The 27,234-nt window shown below is 33.6% G+C and overlaps 1 protein-coding gene across 1 annotated transcript in view; it reads left to right on the top strand.

Moving 5' to 3' along the window:
- The window catches only part of LOC124535690 (neurogenic locus Notch protein), a 117,950-nt gene that overhangs the window by 35,402 nt on the left and 55,314 nt on the right, over positions 1-27,234 (top strand). Inside the window, exon 2 of the mRNA XM_047112001.1 lies at positions 2,782-2,860. Within this exon, the coding sequence (XP_046967957.1) occupies positions 2,782-2,860 (79 nt within the window). The remainder of the gene's footprint in view (positions 1-2,781; positions 2,861-27,234) is intronic.

Below are 27,234 nucleotides of genomic sequence, written 5' to 3'. Positions count from 1 at the left end.
TTGACAATCGTATTAGGATTCGTTAAATTAAACATGAAAGTGCACAAACATTAATTTTATGTCCGCAATTTAAAGAAAACCGGTAAACATCGATCAGCCCTTTTCACTTAAGGTCGGTGACAGGGGGAAAAAACAATAGCCGCCCTTATAAGGCACTGCGTGGCCAGTCCGCTTTTTGCTGACGACTCAGTATGGTCAGCATCGGGTACTCGCTAAAAAATTGACTCGCGAAAGTCATTTGCTTTCGATAAGGAATGCGAACTTAAATCGATATGTAATTTATTTTTTTCTCGTTTGAAAATCGATACTGCTGCCGTAATTGAAACTGTTTAATGGCAGTCAGACAGATAACTCAGATTTTTTGCTTTACATGCAGAGATCTCATAGTATCTTAAGCGTTCCGTGTATTTTAATTCGAAAAAACACTTTCGGTTGTGGCATATTATTGAAAATGAAGGACGAATTTATAGTACTGTCTTATTTCAACAATAGTTACAGATTCAATACATTATTAATAACTTCACAAACGTAGCTTAATGAAAAGTCTAAGTGGTTAACACGTGGCACTTAATTAAAGATTACGGGTTCGAATCCCATCTCTTCAATCAAATTCCGTTCGATGGTGAAAGATTTGAGGTAACCCACACGTTACGGATGAAATTCTGCCACATATGTTATTCAGCTGTCTTTTATAATTGACTTATGCTTTATTAAATGCATTAAATATTGCTTTTATTAATAGTATTATAAATCAAATCTATATTAACTTGTTCCTATTGTATGTAAGCCTTAAAAAATATATAATACTAGTTAACCTGCGTTATTCCTTAATGCTATAGACTGAAAATTATATTTATAACTTTGTTTATTATACAAACAAAACTTTTTTTAAAAATATTATTATCTGTGTTTAGTTGGTACAAATTTTGATTAACATATTTAAAAAAAGAAAACTTTCACCAAAGAAAGAAAATTAATGAAATAATTAATTCATAATAAATCAAGTCAAGTCAGTAAACTTCAGAAAAAAATATATACATCAAAGATCGCATCTGGCAGCTTGATTAAATTATTTGGATGCTGTATAACTAACACTAGGATCAAGATTGGTATCTCGATGTACGATCATTCGACATCGAGACCACCGAAGCGGATCAAGAACCAATGATTTGTGTAACTTTATTATGTATTCGAAATAGTTATTATCGTCTTTATATGGTAAAGGTAGGACGGGGGGATAGACTACCTGATAGTATGCCACCACTGCATGACATTTGTGCTTTAAGAGCATACTTAAAACGCTACGAACTTTGGGGGGAGGAGGGCCGTATTGTGATGTCTAATCTCTAATTTCCTCTTGCTGGGCTAAAGCCTCCTCTTCCTTTGAGGAGAAGGTTTGGTCTTGTACAAAAAAAAAACATTTTTTCAATTTTTTTTTCTGGTCTGTTTTCATGTATAAATAAAATTTATGCCTAAATAAATATTAGTAAATAAGAGCGTGTGAAATGTAACTAAATTCGCAAATATTAGTTTTTATTAAAAGGGTAAATAAAATTTTAAGTATTTGTTTAATTTTCACTCGCTGATAAGAATTCGCAAATTCATATTCGTTGTTAAATAAATATTGATTATTTTTCCTTTGACGAAATATTCCAACGGAGAAAAAGAGGGAGAGGGACAGAAATATCTTTCTTATATTTTATATCAGTGGGTGGTACTTGTATGCATCCAGCTTTGGATTCAATTTCATAGTCTTCTAACGTTTGAAATCTCTTATACAACAGAAAGGGATAGAAAAAATGTATCCATACGGTACGGTTAAGCCATTTCCGCCCTTTTACAGCATATGATAAAAAACAAAAAAACGTTAATATTACACACAAATATTATACATTATTAATAATGGTGTCCTAATCTTTTATGGGCACAGATGCAATTTCAGCGAGAATAGCTTAACTGTAGGTACAAGTTTTAGTGATACAGACACAGATGCACTCTAGGACTATCAGGCTCACGTGGCTTTCCAGGGAGTGTAAGTCCGGCAATTTCCTCATAATAGTATTATTATTATCTCGCAATAAATACCGTTACGGTATTCTGACCGAATCTTATCATTCGGTAACACGTAAGAGATGGACGCGTGCGTGGGAAATTTCTTGACGAATGTAAACAGTTCCAAGTTTGTTGACACTTGAATATTTATTTGATTGCAGACGTTTCGATGATGGATCGTGATATGTGATAATATTTAGTCGATAGTGTTAGCGAATGTTTGTCTTGATACGACGGATTTGACAAAATATTTTGGTAAATAACTAGAGAAATTTGGCATCGCCCAAAAAACGGCCATAATGAATATTCTCAATTTACTTTTGCAAGCAGACGAACAATTAAATTGCTTGACGATTTATATCTTTAGATTTTGTCGTACTAACTAACCCTCACAACTGCAATGCTCCAATCATGAAGTCCGAAATTATCCAGTTGATCTGATTGACCATTAGTAGATGTAGCTGATGACGTGATACTCAAAAACGACCAATTAGCGTTCAGCATTCAAAACGCACTGAATGTCATTTCATTTGGCGGGTTTTATTGCAACTTAACACAATTATTATAACATAATAAAGGACTGTATTTCCTAAGTTGCAGATTTTGTTATAATTAAATTGAAAGCGTTTCGAAATATATTTCCGTTCCATATAACATAATATATATCTTGAGTTCTTTATTACATATTGATTTAGACATGTGAATATTAACGAGTTTTTATCATTACAGGTTTCGTGTCGTGTTCGCCGTCGCCGTGCAAAAATGGCGGGACATGTCTTTCATCACCGCGCGGGGAATACTTTTGCAAGTAAGTTGCATGTTTTGTAATAAACGTTTTGTTGATTACATGTTTGTGTATTTAATAGATCATTTCAAATAATTAAGATTAATACGTGAACACATTATAGATATAGATAATATTGTTCCATTTAAATATTTTACATGTATATGTATTTTCCAAATACGTTGTACGCTTTTGTAGTAGTGTTTGTCTAATAGTAATAATGTAAATGTGTGCAGTGTAGTGCCCTTCTGCAGCAGATGCGCATGCCCTTCGTTTTCGAGGGCCTTTTAATTGCATTAGAAAAAAAATGTGTAGGTTTATTGATAAAAGAAATGCAACCATATTTTACTCCAATAAATAAAGAGTAATGGCGCCATTTTGTTGGTGAATCATTAATTACTTTACTTCAGTCGTTCTTAATATAATAGTATTTTAATGACTTCTCATCTATATATATATATACGTTTAATAAAATGAGAGTGTCTGTTTGTAATAAAATAATAACATTTTAGTACAAATTTTGTCTGTCTGTACGTTTGTTTGTTCCGGCTAATCTCTGGAACGGTTGGACCGATTTTGACAGGATTTTCACTGGCAGATAGCTGATGTAATAACGAGTAACTTAGGCTACATCAAAAACTTTTCTTTAAATTCGCACGCGTCACGCGAAGTCACGGGCGCAGCTAGTATAAAAGTTTCTAGAGAGTTTCGTATCGATTATATTAATATAATTTACATATAAGGCATCATTTAACTAGTTCACACTAAGCTTGTTTCCATGGTATCCCCATATACGTCGCCCATTACGAACCGACCGAAATGGGGAACCCAATCTGACTCCTACCATTTGCTTCTCGAAACTTCTTTGTGCTTTTGTTAAATGTCACATATAAATTTATCTGAATTATTTTCATTTATAAATTTACTTGACTAAATTCTCTGAGGTACAGTACACTTAGTATATAATAATTTGTGGCTTTAAAACAAGGCAACTATAACTGTTTTGAAGTTTTTAATGTCTGTATAAAGATTACGGCAGTCTTCAATGGGCTTTTTTATTTGCACGTTAAATATATATGTTATATATTCAACATACTAATTGATATAATTATCGTTTTAGACGATAGGCGTGACGTTTATAACTTGAACAACAAATTACCTATTAAACCATTAATCTAATATGTTATGAAGCGTCAAAGTTTTCGATCAATAACAATTAACTTCTCATTAATAACTCACATTATGTAACTCGTATCGAGAATCGTTAGTAAGGTCTATGAGCATATATGGCCGTCTTTGTTTCCATCATTCGCGCTCATTAAAACCGCTCGCCCTTTACGGAGCATCTGATAACGAGGTGAGATGCTTGTTATAGAATTGCCATCCGCCCTCATTTCCCTGGACTATGTCAACCTTTTAACGGCATTACGAGACGGATTTTTAATGTATCTAAGATTTTGGTTAATATGGAATTATTAATATGTTAACTAGCGGCTAATCGCGGCTTCGCACGGGTGGACTTAAGTTTTTTTTTCATATATTTTATTTATATATTTTTTGTCGCTTTTTGATGTTGTTCGACAGTTCGACAGTTATTTCAATTTCAACTTATTACTTATTTATTCCCTCTGTCTATTCGTGAAAACCGCATCAAAAGCGGTTCAGTAGTTAGAAGTTTATCGCGAAAATATAGACGGACAGACACGGGGGGACTTTGTTTTATAATATGTAGTGATAGAACAATATTAAGGGTTACCAGTTTGAAAGCCTTACTATAAAGACATTGTTAAGTAAGTGTCGATTTAAATACTAGTATTTCTTTCTCTTTCTAACATCGTTGATTTAACATAAGAATGAGTGAGACGCTTTATAACTAATCACCGTCTGAATGTCATTTATAGGTAAAACTTTTAATCATTGTATGAATGGTATAAAATTTCTTTTTTTGGTAACCCTTACAAATGAGTACCGATATCCGTCCTATATTAAGGATATATATTTGAACGATCTTTTCATTCTGAGGATGCCGCTGTGAAAATGTTTTTAAATTATATTATTACTCAGCTCGACAGCGACGCCGCCTAGTGCGCTATTACCGGATATTTAATATCGCGGTTCAATCAAGATTTTTTCTGCGCTATTATTCTTTTATAAACTTCATATTTTTGTCTAGGAACAAGAGATAAATGTTACTTCGTAAAACCAGCTATTGCTTAACATTTGAAACTTTTAATCTGTCAATATAATCAATGGCACTTTGATATCCCATCGCGATATCTAAAATACCGTGAAAAATCGAGTATTAGAATCGACGTAAAACGTATACAAATAATTTTGTCGAGTAATAAAAGCTAAACTGACGGCTAAGGTTTCGCCTGTCAAAGATTCGTTGATAAAGATCAGACGATAATGACAATAGGATGTCTGGTGGTCTGTCTGGTATCGGCGAGTGTCGGCGAGTGTCGGCGAGTGTCGGTGCGGCTAATGGAAGTGGGCGGGCGTCCTAGATCCCGCTGATGTCATGCGCCAGCGCATACAGGCGCCAATTATGTTTTTGTTTGACGATTATGGAACACATTTGAATAATTTGTTCCTTTTAGAATATAATTTGGATTACGATAAAAAATATGATTGATTTATTAAATTGCATAGTCATAAAATTTAAGCGCACTTTTTCGTATAAAAAGTGCTTACGACAGTATGAGTTCTCATTCAAAAATCAAAATATACTTTATTTAAGTAGACAAGCACTTTTGAATCAACATTTTGTATAACTGTATTAAACGTATATCACTCAAATTTGGAAATACAAAGTTCTGTCAGTTATATAGTATAAACATAGATAAATTAAATTACGAAAATTTATTTTACTATTTAACAATGGCAACCCTTTTGTTGCCAGTTTTGAAATCATAAAGCTGGTTGTGACCAGCGGATTCGCTCATCTTTTAAGGGTTAGTCGTCAAGTAAAAGTCATAAGTATACGTTTTCCCTTGGAGATCAAGCTTTATATTTGAAAGAGCAAGAACATACAGAAATACTTTCACATTTACTATATTAGTATAGAAGTATAGATAAATACGACCTGAATTATATAAATTATGTAACATTAGTAGGTATTATAATTACAATCTGTACCATAGTCAATAATGACATAAATTCTGATTCATAAATCACAAATCTGACAAATCCCTATTAGAATTAATTAGGCAAGTACAAGCGTAGCGGCAGTTAACATACCTGTTTAGTTTAATTATTGTTAATTAACACTTCGCTAATAAAGGCACTTAATGACTTTTGAATTATTAATTGAAATTTTGGTACGAATTTTTAGATTCTTATACTCGAAAATTCATACATTTTATATTTTTGTATATTTATAATTCACATTAACAAATTCACTCTTAAAACGCTGAATCGATTTAGATGAAATTTGGTATAAAGATAGTTTGATTCTCGATAGTCTTGAGGTAGTAAAATGGCGGGGGACGTTTTGTATGCTGTAGGTATAGGTAATGTTTTATTAATTTCGTGCGTGTGAAGCCACAGATTCTGCTAGTATTATATATAGGAAAGTAACTCTGTCTGTTGGTCTTTCACGGTCAAAGCAGGCTTGATTTCCATCAAAATACATAATTACTCGTAAAACGCGTGCAAAACCGCGGCCAACAAGTTAATTATATAAAGTGAAATAGCTGTAGCGTTATATATAAGCTATGTATTAATTTAAGCGCCTTCGAGAGGTTGTAATGGGTTTTTAAACTAGTCGTATACAAATAGACTAATAGAGACCAACGCTCCGTTATTTCATTGGTCGTTGATTGAATTGCTTTAGGTAACTAGATTTTTTTAATAATTTAATGTTCAGTTTTAAAATTGATATATTCTTAAACTGAGTTACACAAACCGTTGTTTGAAAGAGATTTCGTAAAATGAGTTTTTATATATTTTTTTAATTCAAGACGGTAAGTTTGTTTTATAATCTGTAATAATAACACTTGCAAGGTATTAAGGTGTGAGTTTACCATGGGTCAATGACCTTAGTAAATGAATTGATTTTAAAATGTCTGAGATCAGCTTCCTTGATTTGCTTTATGGTACAGGCAGCTCTATTGTGCTGTAACTCGGTTCAGTTAGGCGAGATCGAGAGGCTATAGACAAAAGGATGGATTAACGGGAATTGATAAAAATATAATCTTCATACATATACTATCGCAATTGTTTAACTACTAAAGGCGAAGATAGGTTAGCACTATAGCAGTATCAAATCTGTTTCAGCTGTTGACATTCACTTCGTATTTCACTAATTCATAATGCATTCTGACATGTCACTCGTCTGCGGTGAGTTTCGAGTATCTTCTTACAGAATACCTCCACAGATAACACTTGAAATGTGGGACTAGTGTGGGACAGTCTTATTCAGGTTTACTTTTTTTTGTGCAGATGATTTGACTGATGAGCTGATTATTCCAAATTATTACTTGGAATACTTTCATCTTCGATTATGTTGATTAACTATATCTTGTGAAGGATGTACTGGACACCATATATAAACAATCATGAAGCTCTAACATACGATAAAAACAAAACTACTTCCTCTATATAAAGATAGGAATATGAATTAAAGTTAAACACACTATCTAATAGAAGCAGACTGAGTTACACAAGCAATTGCACTATAAAAAGCTCGTACCGCCAATCCATAATACGATGCCACTCACGTAGGCAATAATACTTATTTAACGTGGCTCGTTAACGACAAATGCTAAAACCGACAATTTCACATACGTGTGGAGTGTACCGAAATTTTATTTGTGAGAACAAACGAGTCCACCGACAACCAGATCGTTTTTTGGTTCAGTGTAAGTTGTACGTTACAACATCATCGACATTATTGATACAGATTTTCTTTGTAAAGACATTCTAAGTTATGACGTCACATAAGAAATCGTAAAAATAAGGGCCAGAACAGAATCTAGAACTAGGGAAGTAAATATTATTCTGTAACTAGCGACCCGCCCCGGCTTCGCACAGTTGCAATGCTGGTACTAAACATACTATAGCATTTGTTGATTTACGACATCCATAAACTACTAAAATTATCATTGTTTCTTTACTATATTGTACATGTATTACATACAAAAACCATCCTCTCGAATCACTCTATCGATTAATGCATAATTTTAAAGATCGAAGCATACATAGGGACAGAGCGATAAGCAACTTCGTTTTATACTTATGTAAAGATAGATTAAAATAGATTATCTATGGTAGTATTGGAATCGTAAGGTATTAAATCTGATTATTCGTCTTAAACAAATTTAGACGAAATTATAAAATTCAAACAATATTTAAAATATGATCAAAATCTTTTAAATTGTAAATATCTTAAAACCAAACAATCAATTCGATCATAAATAAACTCGCTTACCACACAATGGTTACCCAAAAACGAAACCAACAAGCAAAGCGTGTTAAGAGGGGATTAGAAATCCGAGCTGTTTGAGCATTAGAATATAAATGATCACGTGAGATTGGAAGTTTATATGGTTACGAAATATAATAAATAGCTCGGTGGCGAGCAAATCGGAGCTGAACAAACTGAGCATAGAGCAAGAGGTGCGGAGACATCGCATGAATACGTTGCGCAAACAAGATAGATGCAGCACTAACTGTAGCAAGGACACTTACGTAATTTAGTTTTGTCTCGTCACCGACCTAAATGTTTTGATGTATTTAAACAACCTTCTAACTAATAGCACTTTTGGTACCTTAATGCCATTTACGAGTTGTCTGCGAGACAAATTTATACACGCTGGATTGTAGTAATAAGAATTACGCATATACTGCTACATATTTTTATTACATATTATTTATTATAGATTAGGTGTACATTATTTTAAAATATTAAAAAAAAGAAGAAATGTCAGTGTTGGCCACGTCTCCTAAGAAGACGACAAGAATGAAATCCAGCGAAGATCTACTGATGTTCAGTATAAAATAAAAAACCTAAAATGATTAAAATAAAATATAAAAAAAGGCACGGGCATCTGCGAGCCTGTGAATGTTGTAAAATAAATAAATAAAAAAAGGACAAATTAGCTAATTACAGAAGTCATTTTTTAATATGTTCAATGATTTTGTGTAAAGGAAGTGACTGTAATTCATTTGACATATGCATCGTAATTGAAGAAAAAAAACCGTACGATCTATTTTCTGATCTAAGACAATCCATTAGAAGTAAATGCGTTTATAATAAAGGAGAGAGAATGCATTACTTTAATATTACCTCGTGAGCTGCCTTGTTACGTCGCTAGCAAACGAATTGTAATAAAAAAAAAACTTGTCGGGCGCTACGTAATATTTGTGGTTCTGTTTGATCTTGATGTACTTCAAAAATTTATATATTTATTTCTCATGTTTCATTATTCACTATTGATTCATTCATCATTGTATGTGTCATTGAATTTTAAAAACAAAACAAAATCAACTCGGGATTTCCGGAGAATAACATTTAATTTTGTTCTATTTACGCTCACTTATATATCAATGCACAAATATAGCCTTGATTTAACACTCAAGGTGTCGGATTTAACAAAAAATATCTTTTTGTCCAGCTTTCTAGTTACCGATCTCCAAATCGTTCTTTCTTGGTCTGTTTGACTTGATTCCAAAGAGATAATAGCCTTCACTACCTCAAATTCGTTTTAAGATGACTTGGCACCGAGCGTGAGAAATGAAATGACTTTTTTGGGAATTGCCCTCGTGTTGTGATGTTATCTATATTCAAATACTTATATCTTTCTTTATTCGAAAGAAATTTTCTCCTTTGACAAGCTTTGCAATTTTAACAGAGAATTTTATAATCTCATCTTATTTTTAGCCGTTTAGCTTTTTGTCAGGGCATAATTTCTCTACATGCTTTGTAACCGGTTACATTATCTTGTTTAACGAAACGCAGGATGTGTGATCAGCGTTCTTAGCCCGAGAAATATGTACGCTTGAACGAGATTAGTTATAATTTTATCTTAAACAAATTTTTCATTTGTGTTATTTCTAGTCGTTTGTTATTTTTTATAACGTAATATTCTTGTAAGTAATGTGGTCGTTTAAGAGTTCGTATCATTAATTCAACTGCAATATTTAAATTGATTCCCAATCTCGCTTGCTCCATGTAAGGCGTCATAAACAAGCTTTATGCTTTAGTATTCTCACCTCAGGATCGTGTCGGTAGTCACACCAAAAAGATTAATTCTTTTATCCTTTATCCGAAGGCGGTTATTTATAATTCTTTTTAACATTCAACATCGCTCGTATTGCATCTGCTACGATATTCAAAATGGTTACTTTAATAATCACCGGCTTCTGCTTTTAGCTTGACTTATTAAATATAGGTAATTATAAGAATTTCGGTCCGTCTTATTATACAATATATAAATTCCCTGTTGTTTTAAGATTCATTTTGAGAAATCGATGATCCTCTCGAGACGTTCCTCACGCAAAATTCGTCGGCACGGTCATAATTTAGAGGACGTCTATAATTTTTTGTTCGGACTTTGACCGAAATTCTTTAAAATGGCCACTAATAAAACTACTTTTGGTAGGAATTTCTCTTAGGTTTGTCGGGTAGGCATGCTTGGAGCGGCCTTTTTGGTGCTTTTATCTTTCGAACCGGTTTACTTAGGCGAATTCGAAACAATAGCCACCGTGGATAGCTTAGGTTGAAAATAAATACCGGCTTATTTATTAGTAGAACTAAAATTGACGAAGACATATTTTTCAAAGGGATTATATTTAAGCAATGTTGGTATCGCCATTTTGATCATAAGGAGTATAAAGCTAGAAAGAGACAGATATATTCGTATATCTCAAAATGATTTATGTGTCTTTTAGCTCTAAACATCTGAGCTCTGACCTTATTACGTCTTGAATTTATTAGTTGACCCAAGTCTAGTTCAGAACAAATCTATAGCATTAATAAATAATATGTTTAAATTACGACTGCTGTACTAAATCGGGATTTAATCTTTTCCTTCTTAGTTTCTCTTAAGTATCTTTTGACGATACTCATTATCTTTTGTTTGCCTTGCCTTATGAAGATTTCTTCATGCAAATATTATGAGCTCCTGCGGCCAGGTTTGAATGGGTATTTAGCATAAACAGACCAAGCCCTTACTGGTAAAGCAGTAAGCATTACGCGAGTCTTAAATCTGTTTAATACACGGTAATGGGCAATTCGTAAGCATTTCGATGTTTAAATCTTACTGTGAGGCCACACACGATCGCTAACCATTTCATTTCATTGATATATCTATGGAGTATTGTGGAAGAAATTGTATCTATTCCCTAACTCTGGTTAATATTTCGTAAAAAGTTTTCGCAATCGATTTTTGAAAATTAATTTGATTTATCACTAGGTCTGATTCAATTGTTTTCTAATATATATTATAGTCTGTCTCTAGCTTTTATTGAAATGCCAATCTTAAGAAAGTAGTCCAATTTATTAAACTGTATTCTTCCCTAAGGGTTCGGCTTAAGGCTATCTCTAAATAAATCTGTATCAGATTCAACGATACTAATGTAAGACTAGTTCTAAATCAGCACAATTGACATGCCAGCATTTAGCGATTTATCGTATTGCAGTTGAATTATTTTTACTGTTATAAGTTTTTATATTGGTTAGAGAGCATTTTCAGATTTGTCTCTCTAGATAACTCATTTATTTACTATTTATTTAACTTTGTGTCAGAAAGATTTATTTAAAGTATTATTTCTTCTAAACAATCTACGATCTCTGTGTACTTTAGTTTTTAAAATGTAACGTGATTTTTTGGGATTTATTTAGTACTTCTTGTAACAACTTCAAAATAGTTACTTCCAGGAACTTTTGTAAATGGCCATGAACCAAGTGTAATTTTACCTTTGTCTTAGGTCATTCTATCGTTTGAAAAATCTTGATGACAATATGAGCAATAAACTTGGTTCGCCTTAAAAGATCAAAAACTTATACAAATAGTGAAACAGGGAACTTTAGACTCTTGGTTTTTAGGTTAAGGTTGAATTTTCCTGTATCTAGTTTTTTCATACGTGAAAACACCTGAGCTTACTATCTCGATGCCGTGAAGCACGTTTCGTTTCGACCGCTTTGCATCGTGTGTCTTCTTCTTAATGGCCCTCCTAACTGTCAGACCACATGTGTGTTCACGGTTTTATAACTGGGGCAAAGATATGTCCAATTATTTTTGTTTAGATAATAATATTAACGAATTTAATTTAACTGCAAAATATAATTCATCTCTAAAGTAACATATGTAATTCTACTCATCTCGTCAATTTTGTATAAACTTTCTTAATTTAAATGGTCCACATTAAAACAATAAACGATTCATACACTTATCCTTGTCGAATGAATATGATACATGTACTCAGGTAGATGTTTCATTTCATCATCGTCCAAATTCAAAACATATTGTTAATATTACCGAACGCTGCATTGTTATAAAATGATAAATCGTTCGTACTTAATCATTGAATGAGAAAGGAATAGGTATATTGGTGGAAAAGAAATTAACAAGATCGCCACCCACAATGGGGTTATGTTATTTAGACAGGCGTTCTGAAACTTTGACGCGTAACACGAGCTATCAATCTAACATTACAACATAAATGTTAACTATCAATTATTCGTCTAATGAAATAATGGCGCTCGGAGCTCACGACTGAGGAACATGACGGATATTCTCGTGCTTGGTTAATATCGTACTTACATCTGCTGTTATATTTTGATAACGTATGATAGCAACTCAGTGCTTATCTTTGAATGCGTTTGGATTTATAGATGACAGATAAATTATAGAACCATAGAGCTTAGCTAAATCCAGATCTAACGAAGTATTTGCAGAGCCAGTAGTTTCAGAAACAGTATCCATTTCGTTTCTACTTTGTCCTTAAAAAAGAGTATTCTTTTTTAGGGACAAGATTGTATCCAGTCCAGATTGTATAATCTGAAATATATTCCAATAAACTGAATTATAGATAATCTTTATTTTCATAGTTATTAAATTTATAGATGCGATTGAAAGGCATTGATTTCAATAAATTACCTCTTGAAATATTATCGTTGATTTACGTCAAATCATTATGAGCTATAGAAAATCTAATATCTTAACATACCATGTAAAATTAATGATCTATTAATAGATTTTCGTATCGTTTATCCATAAAGCTTTTGCAATATAATAGACCTGGTTTTAAAATCATTAATTAAAGATCATAATGAATGCGAAGACAAAACGCTTTTATTTCGTTTTACTTTTGACATATGAGGTATTGTTCATGTAGAGTTGCTTCTTAATGGTCTCGCTGTTAAAGCAACTTACATGTTATATATTTACCGTCTTAGCTAGTCTATAGATAATGAGGCTCTCGACAATCTGAGTTTCTATGATCAAATCCTTTCTTGGGTCTGTTTTTGGAATTTAGTAGTCAAAAACACCAAAAATCAAAACTTGGAAATTTCAGTCGCATTCTTGTTTTTTTAGGCAATGCAAGTAAGAAAATAAAAAGAGCATTTGTAGTGAGATTGAAGATTTAGTAATTCAACATCTTGCCTTCAAATATCAGTTTCTCTATTGTTTATTCGTTCACCTGTTTTCAGACTACATTGATAGATTGTACCAAGTTAATATACTTTCCTTAACGTCACTTAATAAAAGTGATTACCGTTGGAACAATGGTGCGTCGGATTTGCGTGTAGCACGCACGCGACACTTTCGTTTTTGAGAAACATATATAAAATTAACTTTTGAATTAAAATATTATCTGTCTATCAGTATTACTGATTAAAATTTACGCTATGGAATATTCAATAATGCATAATCAAAACGGTTGATTTTTAATCTGCCCATAATTAAATGATAAATCTCTCAAGCACGCTCATATAATAAGATTTACAACGCTGGCATTGATACGTTGCTATTATTGTAGATGGATATGAATAATCATCTCCGCATATTGTTCTTCCAGTTCAATTAAAATTTATATCAATCTGTATGTCATCATTAAACCTGGCTGTTGACGCACTTCAATAAATATGCATAGATAATAAAAAAAAATAAACGTTACTTTGTCATCATTCCGTCGATCCCCGACTGAGTCGGACCCGTGACAAAAAACAAACTCATTTAAATCTCGGATCACCGGAGAGCGAAACAAATCAACCTGCCTTGTTTACATAGAGCCTCCGTTTATTGACGCACGAACCGGGAAATCGTGGATGATGATTTTGATGTTCGAATGGATCATGACGTTGGTCTAACTTTAAAATGCCGATAAAAAAAAAATCGAAGCATAAAGAACAAACATAATTCTGATACCAGAGGATTACATTTTGATAGCTTTTAAGTATGAACGTGAGAATGAATTTAATCGTCAGATTAAATTTAAATGTTTTTTATATAATGTCGCTAAGAATATTTGCAATGTCTACCCGGATTTTGCTGAGCGTGCGGTTCGATTTAGAATTTCAAACACGCCTAACGTCCAAGTTGCCCCGCCAGTGATTACTCTTAGTGATTTAACGATGCGATATCCTTATTTTCAAAAGGCCTTTTAATTCAACAGCTATAATTTCTAATTAGCCACTTGACGTAACATCAGAATTGTATGTCCGTGGACAATGCGAAACATTGACGGAGCAGACACGATTTACTGCTCTGTAAACAACATTGTTGTCAATGCAAACTTTACGGCTTGCTGGACCGGTAATTTGCATGCATTACGCTAGCCTTTGAAAGGCAAACGAGACTTCTCCAATCATATTTCATTTTGCATCGAGACATTTCCAAATTAACTCTTATTATATTGTAAAAAAAACGTTTTTTATTTTACCATTGACCCAGGATGTTACCATTGAGTAATATATTTGGAAAGGAACTTATCGAAACTGTGAGAAGTGATATCAATTAACATCCGAAATGGAATAAAGAGGTCTGTTGAGAGTGAAAGAGGACGTTGTAAGTGAGGAAGGTTTTAATAAATATATGCCGTGACATTTAGTAGTACTTAACGTTCATGCCGTTAAATAGATGTATCAGAATGCGGCGCAGCTGCTTAATATTCCTAATTAGTAGCGTGTGATATGGTATGTTGTGTCATCTCGAATAGAGCTCTCAACTAAAATATGGGATCAATTTAAAATCGAACACACATAACAATCAAAACTCTCAAGTTTATCACGAAGTACTCAGAGTTACGGACGAAATAATAACATCTTTCTGTTTCACATTAATGGCAACACACTGATTGTGTAAAGACGCATTCCTCTCATAAACATGGCAACATATTGTTCGAAGATGTTGCTTTTCAACCTGTTATTACTGGTAATGCATTTACATAAGGCGAGCGGCATGACACGCCCAGCCTTGATCGATGGACAGGGTCAACGTCTGTGCTATACCCCAAATCATTTAGGAAATTCATAATTACGGGAATAATTGCGTTTTCGAGTAAGGGTTGCGTACTTGCATCAATATTTAATTACTATAGCTTAGTTATTAAATTTATTAAGTATTATTAAAATACTTTTTCCTTTGTCTCAGTGTTAAGTATTTTGAGTGTGTCGCTCTAAAATCGAGTTAACAGTTGAAACACCAAGCGGATGTCATTGGACGAAACCACCGACAATCGAAAGTGTACCGAGTGTTGAATGACGAAGAATATCGTTTACTTTAGCAAATGCATTAATATTTAATATCCACTCCGACGATTTAATTTAGTTTTTAAGTACTTCCATTAAAGTCCATTCTCGTTCGATCGTCAGGTCTCCATTCGAAATCGATTTATTCAAAGATGACTGTTACTAAGTAAACACTCGGAGACGAAGACTCGAATCGATTCCGATGAATGTTTATTTAAAGAAATCTTCATGCTTTTTTGGCCAAGTTCATCCAAGTCCATTGATCTGATCGTCTCGATGACACGAAGTGTTATGTCAAGAGAAATTATTTTATGCTTTGTCGTTGCATTACTATTGTTGCTTGTTTTAACAACAATGTTTTCGTTTGGCTCATGTTTTTGTAATTAGATGTAAGTGTCGGTATCCAATTTGAGATCAATTGTTGCATAAACAAATTATTTTGTATTATCTCTTAATATATTTTAATGAGTTTGTGTCATATTAAATTTACCCTTTTTGTTTATTTAAGTTTAATTATATTAATTAATTCTAAAATTGAATTTGTAATTCATCCAAGATGCACTTTGGTCTATTTATATTTATTGGCCATTAGTTGCGCCTTTAAGCTTGATCAACTAATCCCAAAACTCGTTTTGGAGGTCATTCTGATCTGATAATTAAAATTTCTTGTCATTCACTATCAAAATCTCTTAAATACACAAGGTATAAACCAATCTACAAGACAGGTGTGGGGCGCCCACGCACGCTTTAATGTATCCTCATTATCAACATTATCGAGATTCACATTTAAAATTGAATAAAAAAACGATTTAGATTTTTGAATTATCTCCGTAGTAATGACAGTTTCTGAAATATTATTACTCCACTAAGAATTTTTTATATCTTTAACCTCTAAGCGTACAAATACGTATTCATTACTTCATCATCATTTTCCAATGAACACCGATCTTGTAGTTATTATAGCTAATAAAAATGAACTAGAATCTCATATGGCAGTACGTCTATGTCTAAGTGTTTTTGCATACAGATAAGGAGATTCAAGATTATCTATAACCTGACTAATTTCACCGTATGCTTTAAAGAAGTTGAAACCGATAGATTCCCACGAAGCTGGATTAACAAGTTTGCGGAACGCTTAATAAAAATGAATAACGTTACGTTTTTTTGCGATTCCAAGTCGGTATGTTCCAGTACTGCCTCGTCTTTAATGTCTTTTAGAAATATCTTGTTCGCCTCACTTCGATCGGTGGGCAATATAAAGCTTTAATACGGTGTCGGCGACCGATTGCCCGTTCATTTGAATAAGCCCCCGCAATGGTATGGAAAATAAAGAAAAATAAACAAACGCCTCACTCAATACCTGAGATGTCTTACTGAATCGAAGATTAATCTTATCTTAAAAGAGCTAAAATACTCCATTACAATTTTAAAAGACGGACAAAATGACGAAATAAAATAATCGGCGATGATTTGCAATCTTCATTCAGCTTTTAAATATATGACGGTATCTCAAGATTAAGTTAATCGAAAGCGTTAAAATAATCTTACATGTCTAGTGAGATACCTGAATAATGATATCATATAAATCAAAAAGCTGAATGCTTTAGGTTTTTCCATTGAATGTCCATGATTCGACCCAATAAAGCGATATAAGGCCATTGTGATCGACATATGAAATATCGCAGGTGGGTATAAAGAGATTTGAATATGTCTGGCTTTTTATTCGCCGCTTTTTTATGATTGTTCTTCCATTAACAGATTTTATTGCTTTGAAAAACTCGCTCGCTGCACCAATTGCTCTCCAACGGACGGACGGAACGTAGGCTTTTATTGGAATACTTCGGGGATCGGTTTTACGACCGCATCATTTCATAACCTCGAATTAGATTTAACATTCAATTATTAGAGACATATTATGTATTAAAGAAACGTTAACTAATTTCACAAATTTGTCCGTTTAAAACAATTCTTAGAAGTCTTAGAATATATATTTATTAATGAAGTTTGTATCAAAATTAATAACCCATTTTGTATGTTGTCTTCGCTGTGTTCATTATTAATTTCCCAGACCTCAGAACCGTTCGTCAGATCGAGGTGAAGCTAATTAGTATAGAAAGAGCTGTTAGCTTATAATTATCATAGTTTGAAGACCGGGCGGGACCGGTGTTCGGCGTTTGATTCAGTGCACGTACTCTTGTTGGAAAGGATTTGTTATTTATATTTCTAATAGGGTACAACGTGCTGTAATTGACTCTTCATGGAAATGTCTGCCTATTTAAAGAAATATATTTCAATTACGTTTCAGATTAAACTATAACATACATTTTAAACGAATTAACATTATAGCATTAATAATAAAATTATTATAAGAGACAAAGTAAAAAAACTCGATACATAAACTAAAAGAAGAAAATCGGTAGCAGATGAAAGACGCTTCGGCATTGACCTTATCTCGCTGAGAGCACGTTACAAATCGATTCCGCGGAGCCAATGGGACGCGGAGCAAACATGGCGGTCGACGACCCGCCTGCGCCCGCGCACAATTTGCATACCTAGTCGTTACATCACGAGTGACCATAACTAGTTTGACGATATGATTTGTTCGTGTCTGAGGGCATGAGGACCTTGTTAGCGCATGATTTAAAATTTCATTGAAAACATGCCTTCGTCTAATTTGGACGAAATCGGATCCGAACTTGAATGTTATTAAATTAATGAAGCAATTAGTTAATTGGAACAATGCTAAAGTAAATTTATTCGACACATACAAAGCATTAGAAGCCAAAGTGCTCGAACAATGGTATATTCAGTACGTAGCCCTGAATGCATTTGGATGTTCATCTTGATCCTAATTTTCTTATATATGCAATTAACTAAGAACACTTAAAACATAATTAAAAGTTACTATGATTAAGTAACTAATGCTTGATAATATTTCAGTTAATGATTCACATAAATATTTATACTTATTATGCTATATTGAATACCATAAAATTGCATGTGAAGACTTATAAATTATGAAGAGTTATAAAACTACAGTAATTGTTAAGTCCATTTGAAATTGCGTCCAAGAAAATTACAGTGAAATGTTCGCTCGCTCAATTGAATTGTGCTGTTTAGTTCAGCTCTGGATCACCTCGCTAAAGAAATGCTTTTCAAGCACATGGACAGAAAGACATAAATAGAAAGCCCTCATACAAAATATTCATAATCCTTAGAATTTACGAGTTTAGGTCGTTTTGAGTTCAACAAAGTTAGCTGATGACTCAACTTCGGACACTATTAAACTTATTTGCTTATTTAAAGGGAAATTATCCAAACATTCCTCAAAGATCCTGCCAGTAAGTGCACAACCGGTGGTTAGGAGCGGGTCGGAATGGTAGCCCGGGGCGGTCGAGCCAATCTCAGAACAGCGGCCATTGGTGCCCGGGGCGCGAGAGATCTTTCCCACAAACCCGTTACGGCCGTTCGTTCTGATGTTAAGATTGGAATTGTGGCCAAATTTTGCCGCTGAAATGGTCTTTGCGTGGAGATTGTTTGGAACAATTGCAATTGAAAACAAATGGCCTGCCAGTCTTGTGTAGTACTATATATTGAGCTACTATAATTTATCAATGTGCTCATCTAAAATGTTATATGCATATTTTTTACCGAAATATTATTTTAGGGCCATAATTCAGGGGATACATGGACTACATGATATTTTTCAATACGATTTAGCGTCCTAATTAGCATTATTAATTGACTTAATATATGATTAAGTAAATTAATAATTATTATTAAATAAAAATGGAATACAGGTATAAGTTACAATCATTTGAATACAAATGATCGATTAATCTTAAAACCATTATTAGAAATTCTTTAACTATTTAGGGTCTTACGATGAACGCGATTGGCCATAAATAGCAATCGCTGTCATTTACAATTTTGTGTCGTCGGATATTTGCATATAATGCTCAAGCGGCTAAGATGTGGGACAAAGATCGAAAGAATGTGACTAATGCTTTAAAAATATTTGAATATTTAAATTGTGATTCTTGAATCATTTCAGAGCAGATGTTCGAACATATAGATTTATATGTATAAACAATTCAGATCTCGGTGATAATAACTGTATTCTATACTATTATACATTAATTTTCTGAAAGTACTAATTTAGCTAACGTCAAACGAAATAACTTCGAAATTTTTAAATCGGTTAGCAGTACTTATTTTCTGAACTGATAGTTTAAACTTTGTCAATCAGTAAATTTGTGTAATACTTGATTGGTATTTGAAATTTGATTCTTATGCTGAGTGAAAAAGTACTGTAGATAACATAAAACCAAGTAACTGGTTCCCAAGTTATAAGTTATGTTATGTAGCTGATTCTTGAGGACTACTCGAGTTGTTGCGCCGTTTAGCATGCTGATCTGACCCCGCTCGATCTCATTGATCCGATATGAGATTAAACTCAATGTTTCCATTTTGAATTTGCTCTGGTGCCCATTTGAACTCGCACCCGGATGTCATGTTTTTACATTCCGTACTCTTGTTACACGTTCGAGGTCGTGTTTTCGTGTTCATGATTTCTTCATTCTTTATCTACACTGTTATTGTTATTATTTAGTACATTTTTTTATCTAATAATTCGGATCAAATTATAAAGTTTCCACGATTCTTGAATCGCATTCAATTTTTAAATTGTATCGAAACGATCAACATGGTTTTTCCAAAACATGGAATTCGCAATAAAAAAGTGTGACATATGCTGTATGCCGAAAATAGTGTTTTCCAGTGATTGTATATTCCAATCACAGCTCGACGCTTCGTTTGTTTACGGTCACATATACCAGTATATGCGCTGGGCGCTTGTGGCTACAATATTGCTGTTACAATGTATGATTATAACCTTGAAATTTCGTTCAGCGTTCTAATTGTCTAAAAGAGAAAAAGTACAAAAATCGTCGCATTCGAGTCCGCTTGTTACTAAGTGTTCGTTTTGTTCGGAGCGCCTGAGGGCAATCATGTCTCGGTATAATAAAGGGCTGCGCACGTCCTCCTGCTTTAAGATTTATAGCTACGAGACCCGCCGACATCGGCGCGTATGCCTTGCGTTTGTCACACCATTATCACGATCTCGGACCGATACAGACTTGCGGTAATTGCCAAAGTGATAACTTTTGGGACGTGCCTCCAAATAAATTAACTTTTAGGCATTCGAGAGCACCTCATAATATCGTTAAACAAATCATCGATTTTTGATAACACTTACTTTTGGTAATGGAAATTAGCTTTGACTCCTAGTGCTTTTCGATATTTTTTATTTATTATTTCAACGGATATTATATCTTTATGATTTATCATTAGAACAATAACTCTGCAAATTTTATTTAAACGTAGAACTAGTTGTAATGCAGTAATTGTAGGAAGTAATAAATATTCATGACCATGAAATAGATTCAACTGATTCGATCTATTAATGTGCAGATAAATCATGAATATTAAGAATCAAAAATGAATCTTTTTATTTCCTATCACATTTTTCAACATTCATTTACTGTTTAAATTAAAATAGTAAGTCTTGAGAGTTAGAGATATGATCCTAAAGTCTTTCATTTAACAAAAAATCAGGTTCTCAGGCGGAGCATATGGTTCTCGTCATATGTTATCTGCAATCGGCCCACCAAGCGCATTTCAAGCTCTAACGCGATTCCTGTAGGCTGCTAAGTGGTCTTATTAATCTCGCTCACTGCTGAGTTCATATTACACAGTTGTGTTGTTCCGAATAAGCCTTTATAGATAAATCTCATGGCTAATCAGAGTAGCATCACACGTATTAGATTTCAAATGTACTCGTATAAAATAATTCACTAATTATCGATACGCATATCAAGTAATATTCCGATTTATTATATCATATGTAATTTAATTAAAAAACAATTATTTGAGGAATTAGAACTTCATTTATGATTCTTACTAATTATTATCTAAAATAGAAGCCGACGGTAAGTCATGGAGTGAAAAGCAACTTTAGAGACATACAAGATTCAATACAACAGGGGTGCGCAGGCGTCGTTTGCACGGTGCACGTGTGTGCTGTAACTCGATCCTCGCTTGTAGATAATAATTCCATATTGTTGAACCGAAGCCCGAAGCTCTTTCGCACAATGAGACGATAGGGTCGCCAATGAATGGATGTCTCTCCGGAGATAATCGTCTCTTTTATGTTGTAATTTAGACATAAGGTAAATACAAGTCCATTAAAGATCATGGACGCTCTGAAGATGAGCATTATGTACAACTTAATACGTTTTCTTATTTTAAATAAAGAAAATATCGAAGATACGAAGAAGTGATTTATATGAACTTACTTGGAAAACAAATTTGTTCGGTGTTGTTTGTGCGTTGCGATTAGCTCTGAAAATAATAATATTTTATGTTCTGTAGTGTTGTAACTAAGACAAAAGCTAACGAGTCGCAAGTAATAGCGAAGTCGCTTCGAAACGGAAACAAGTTTTACTGTCGTTGGAAATTGTTTTAGTTACAAAAAGCATTTCAAAAAAACATCAAAACTCACAAACGACATTTCCCGTTATCATGAAACATGTTAAAAAACATGATCACACGACCATCTTCAAAGAACAAAGGGTTCATTACCCTTAAACTATGAGAATGGTTCTGTAAAGTGGACGTATAATAATGAAATGTAACGCGATGACGGCTTATCTCCTCATTATGATACACGAAACTGTTGGATATACATGTTACGAGTGCCAGCGTCGTAAGCACTTCATGCGGTGTCATTTCACGGATGTTTTTTTTATATCATACTTGACAGAACAGTAACATTTGTTTCCTTGAGACTTGTGTAGATTCGTCAATTACATTTGTTTGTATTTTACCAAGAAGGATCATTACGATAGACTTTTTTTTGACTTGACTTTTGCTAAGGTTTCTATGGTTGTACGGAATTTCAGTAACACAATCTCACAAGATTAGCTGAACGGATCTGAATAATATTTGTTAGTGAGAAAGATTAACACATGTATCTCAACATACACCTCACTGCGGCGTAAACTATTACTTCATATTTTTTATTGATCTCGTGACCATAAAAATAAAAAAATTCAAATTTCAAGGTAAGTAAGAAAGAAAAAGCTATATTACGTGCGAAACCTTTACAAACGTAAACTGTATTTTATGCTATACTGACTCATCTATTTTTATTATTGAGTAATATTTTATATAATTCACATCTGAAACTAGATTGAATCGTAATTTAATACGTTGATATTACATTGTTACTATTTCGAGCAATTGTATCACACAATTCGGTTTCACCTTGGATCTCATTCGGTACAAGCCTGTCATCTATCAGAGCCGTGCAATGGGTGCGGATGTGATTCTAGGGTGTCATAGACTAAACGGTATACAGAATTTAGCATAGGGTATTGTGTTTGCTCTATAGAAGGTGATATCTCATACACCAAAGCGTTCGTTTGATTTTTATAGCGTATTTACAAGGTATTATTGCTTTCAAAAATCATATTTTGGGGCATTCTAATATGCGTGTAACAACTTCCCACAACTATATTAATATCGAATATAGTCGTTAATCGCCACATGTGTTATGACCACTAAAATAATAAGTTCGCGGGAATAACAAGTCGAACGTAAATTCCTATCGTCTTACTCTATGGCCGGTACGCAAGCTGCGCGCGCGCCGCACACGTCTATACACGCGTACGCACACACGTGCGCCTGTGTGGACGCGTGGGAACGCGGGACGCGTGCGCCGATACTGACGCGCTTTGTGCATTATTTAAACGTATAAAACGTTTTTGGTGTAAATACACCCACGTAGTATCTTTCTGAAATGTAGGCCTCTGTATCTTTAACATTCTAAAAATTTACGTATAACTGTTCTTAGCTGGTTTCTGTATGATTTATATAGATGTATAATTCCGAACTATAGACCGATATGGGTTGCATTTTTACGAAATCGCTTTCGAATCAAAATGTATAATGTAGCTAGACATTATGTATTTTATTGCTGTGGCCGACTTCAGCTTGTACGATTCATTTATTTATCCGTTCTCCATCATACTAGCTGTATTCTCCTTTATTTGAAATAAACGTAACATAAAGTCGAAACAATCTACCGCATTCGCTAATGTGGCCAAACTTGCTTCAGCGGCTCCTTTCTCCTAAGCCGAGCCTGATCAACGATAACGTGTGACTGGCACGATTCGACCTTGATCACTGGTCTACTCCAGTGCCATAGGTGCGATCTCGTCTCAATGTAAATTTTGAGATTTTACTTTTTGATTTACTCACAATCTACTATAATACAGCTAGTGGATTACACAGAGACACTTATTAGCAATCCCTTTACAAAATAATTCAATCCTCCATTTTGTTTCTATATTTTCTTTTCCAAAACTCGTGATATATTACATTTAGTAACAATAGTTATGAAGCTTACATTATAATATTTTGTCATATCAAATAAAAATGGCTTGTGTTTTTAATCAATCATGTTACAGATACACTGCATATGTTACCTTTTGTAATTTATCATCATTTATCATAATATTTAGCATCAATATATTATGAAACAAGTTAAATCATTACACCTCCGCACTTTCCGAGATCTTTTGAACCCAAATGCTATATTTATTTCTTCTGATCTGATGGATCTTTGTTGAAGTGAACATGAGTTACAAGCTGAATAATAAAATACAATGCAATTAAATTTTGGTACAAATCCACGTTTCCGCTTAATTTATTATCCTCAGCTATGACAGCGCATGCGTAGCCTCTGGTCGGGTATTATCAACTAGAAATCGTACCGTCAAGTAATAATTAAATTATGAATGCTATTTCAGTTAGAATGATAAATGAGATAGTAGGCTTATTGAGAATGGAATGGCTAATGCTTTTTAGAATGCTTTTGTAACAGCGGTAACCGGCCGCTCGTTTTCCTTCCCTGCTTTATACATGGTGTTTCCAAATACCGTTTCCTTTACATGAACCCTTTCAAATATATTTATCGTATTCAGACTACAAAACAGGAAATTAATGCATTTATTAAACTACTAGCGACTTGCCTCGGCTTCGCATCGGTACTTGGTATCGTTATATTATGACCAAATTACATAAAATCAATATAAATTGTAGCCTATGTGTTATTCTGATGTATAACCTATATAACAGTAAAACAACAACAACAACAGCAGCCTGTAAATTTCCACTGCGGGGCTAAAGGCCTCCTCTCCCTTTGAAGAGAAGGTGTTGGAACATATTCCAACACGGTTCCTATGCGGGTTGGTGGAATACACATTTTGCAGAATTTCTATGAAATTTGTCACATGCAGGTTTCATCACGATGTTTTCCTTCACCGCTGAGAACGAGATGAATTATAAAGACAAATTAAGCACATGAATCAGCGGTGCTTGCCTGAGTTTGAACCCGCAATCATCGGTTAAGATGCACGCTTTCTAACCACTGGGCCATCTCGACTCAGTAAAACAAGCATTTATAATATTAGTAGGATTAAGACCATATTTGAAAGCTATCGAATGTCCTCTACAAACATTAACATTTTCTGATCTTAAATGCCACCGGTTGTTCATTCAAACGATATTGCTTCGATTTACAATAAGGATATCATTCTATATGACTTACATTAAAAGTAACACGAGTTTCGTTCGATCAAGTAATACAGATTGAGAGATAACGAAATCACGGAGTTTGCCATTTAAAAACATTAACACACCGCTATTTTTATTCTCAATTGGTTTTAATTAACACTTGCGTTTATCTACATGCTTATAAATGTATTTTTAGGTATGAAAAAAGGGATTGTTTTTTATTATATCGTATTCAGATCTTTGTTTTAATCCAAAGTAAAGAAAAATCATATAACCTCATATAATAATACCTCAGCTACATCGAGCAGTTCTTGATTAATATGTCTTTCGAAATTCCATAGTGAATGTCATTGATATATGGAACTCTCGACCAACAATATTGCGTCAATTTACTGTCAAATGTTATTTATTTGGCTTTCTTCCTGTTACGGTTGGAATAGAGTATATACAACTTGTCCGTACGAGCGTTTAAAGTTATTGCCAATTCCCTAACACCATCCCACTCAAGTACCGCACGCAACAACCAGTTCTAAAGCCTTACATCCTATTCTCGTCTCTACTACCGCTCCCCGTACAGGACATTAATATCCGTATAGATAACCTCAGGTCAAAGTTAATCTCGGTCACCCGTCCCCACCCGCTACCGAGGCCACGCCCAGCGGATCGCGACTGTTGCGCCTGCGCCGCTCTCTCACCCAATCGCGCAGCGAAACCGAATTAAAGTGATCTACTTGTGTATATTGCACTTCTAAGTTTACTTAAACGAGCGGTGTTGTATTCCTAATTCTTATATAATTTATAACAGTTATAATATCTCAGCAAGTATATTTATTTATACCTTTTGCAAAATACACTTAGTCGTTCCCATAAAACTTGAAACCTTCAACATTTTCAATATAAAATTAGTATTTATAGCTTCAGTCTCAGCGTTATAGCTTTCTATATCAGCGATATCAATTCCACAATCAACTTTATGTCCTAGGACAATCTCGTAAGGTTAGGAAATGAGTTTTAAACCCTTGTCTTTTGTTATAACGTCAATTACTTGGTTCGTGAGGTCTCTTATCGGTTGTCTACGAGTTTTATCGCTAAGATTTACAGGTAGTGGGAAGTCCGGCACGAAGGACCAATATTATGTATTTTATATTTCGTACAACAATAGCTGAAACAGAACGTAGGTGTATGTGGGGTCTTATATGTATATTGCATGTTAATGAAATTAGGTGTTAGGGTACACTTCACCCATTTTAATATGTGACTTTACAATTTCAATTAAACGAATATAGCAGTATAATAAAGATTGCTCGCATAAAATCTACATAAAAAGCCTTGATATAAAAGATATCAGGCAGGTATTTTATTTGTGCTGGCTAAAAGTGTTACAAGCTGCGCAAGCGCACAAGCGGCGTGATGAAGTGTGGTCAAAGCTACAGCTACCGGGCGTAAGGTTTTATTGCCTACTTTTTATCTCAGGATATATGATGTACAATTATCTTTACTTATTTATAAATGTGAACTTAAGAGTGTAAATAAAAATGTATATATTCTATAGCTGTTTTAAATATAAATACATAGTTTGAGTTAGTCTCATACGTCCTTTTAGAAATAATATTGTTTACCTTCAAGCCTAACAATATTAACCAAATAAAATGTCTATTAAAAATAATAAATATGTTATTATTGTTTTCCAGAAATTCACATTCAAAATAATTATAATTACTTAAAAAAATAAATAAGAACCCTGTTGTTTTTCGTATGTAATTGTTTAATCATAATAGGCAATCTAATTAGTTATTCAAATGATTACAATACACGGGTACGAATATTTTTAATTACCGTGTGATTTAAAAAAAAAACGCAACATATATTTTATAAATTTGCATTAAATTCAAAACGACCTTTTTATAAACGAGAGTTTATATTATTTACATAAATTACAGAAATACAGTGTTGACAAATACATCTTCTAAACGTCAAATCATTTGTTTTTGTAGAAGTGAAGAACTTAAGCTAGCTTCTCAAAAAAAACTATGTAGGTACAAGTACCTAGATTAGACTCGCC

Source organism: Vanessa cardui, chromosome 2, assembly GCF_905220365.1.
Source record: "Vanessa cardui chromosome 2, ilVanCard2.1, whole genome shotgun sequence".
In the NCBI taxonomy this organism is placed as follows: Eukaryota; Metazoa; Arthropoda; class Insecta; order Lepidoptera; family Nymphalidae; genus Vanessa; species Vanessa cardui.
The sequence above is the reverse complement of the archived record's forward strand: the minus strand, read 5'-3'. Positions and strand labels throughout refer to the sequence as shown.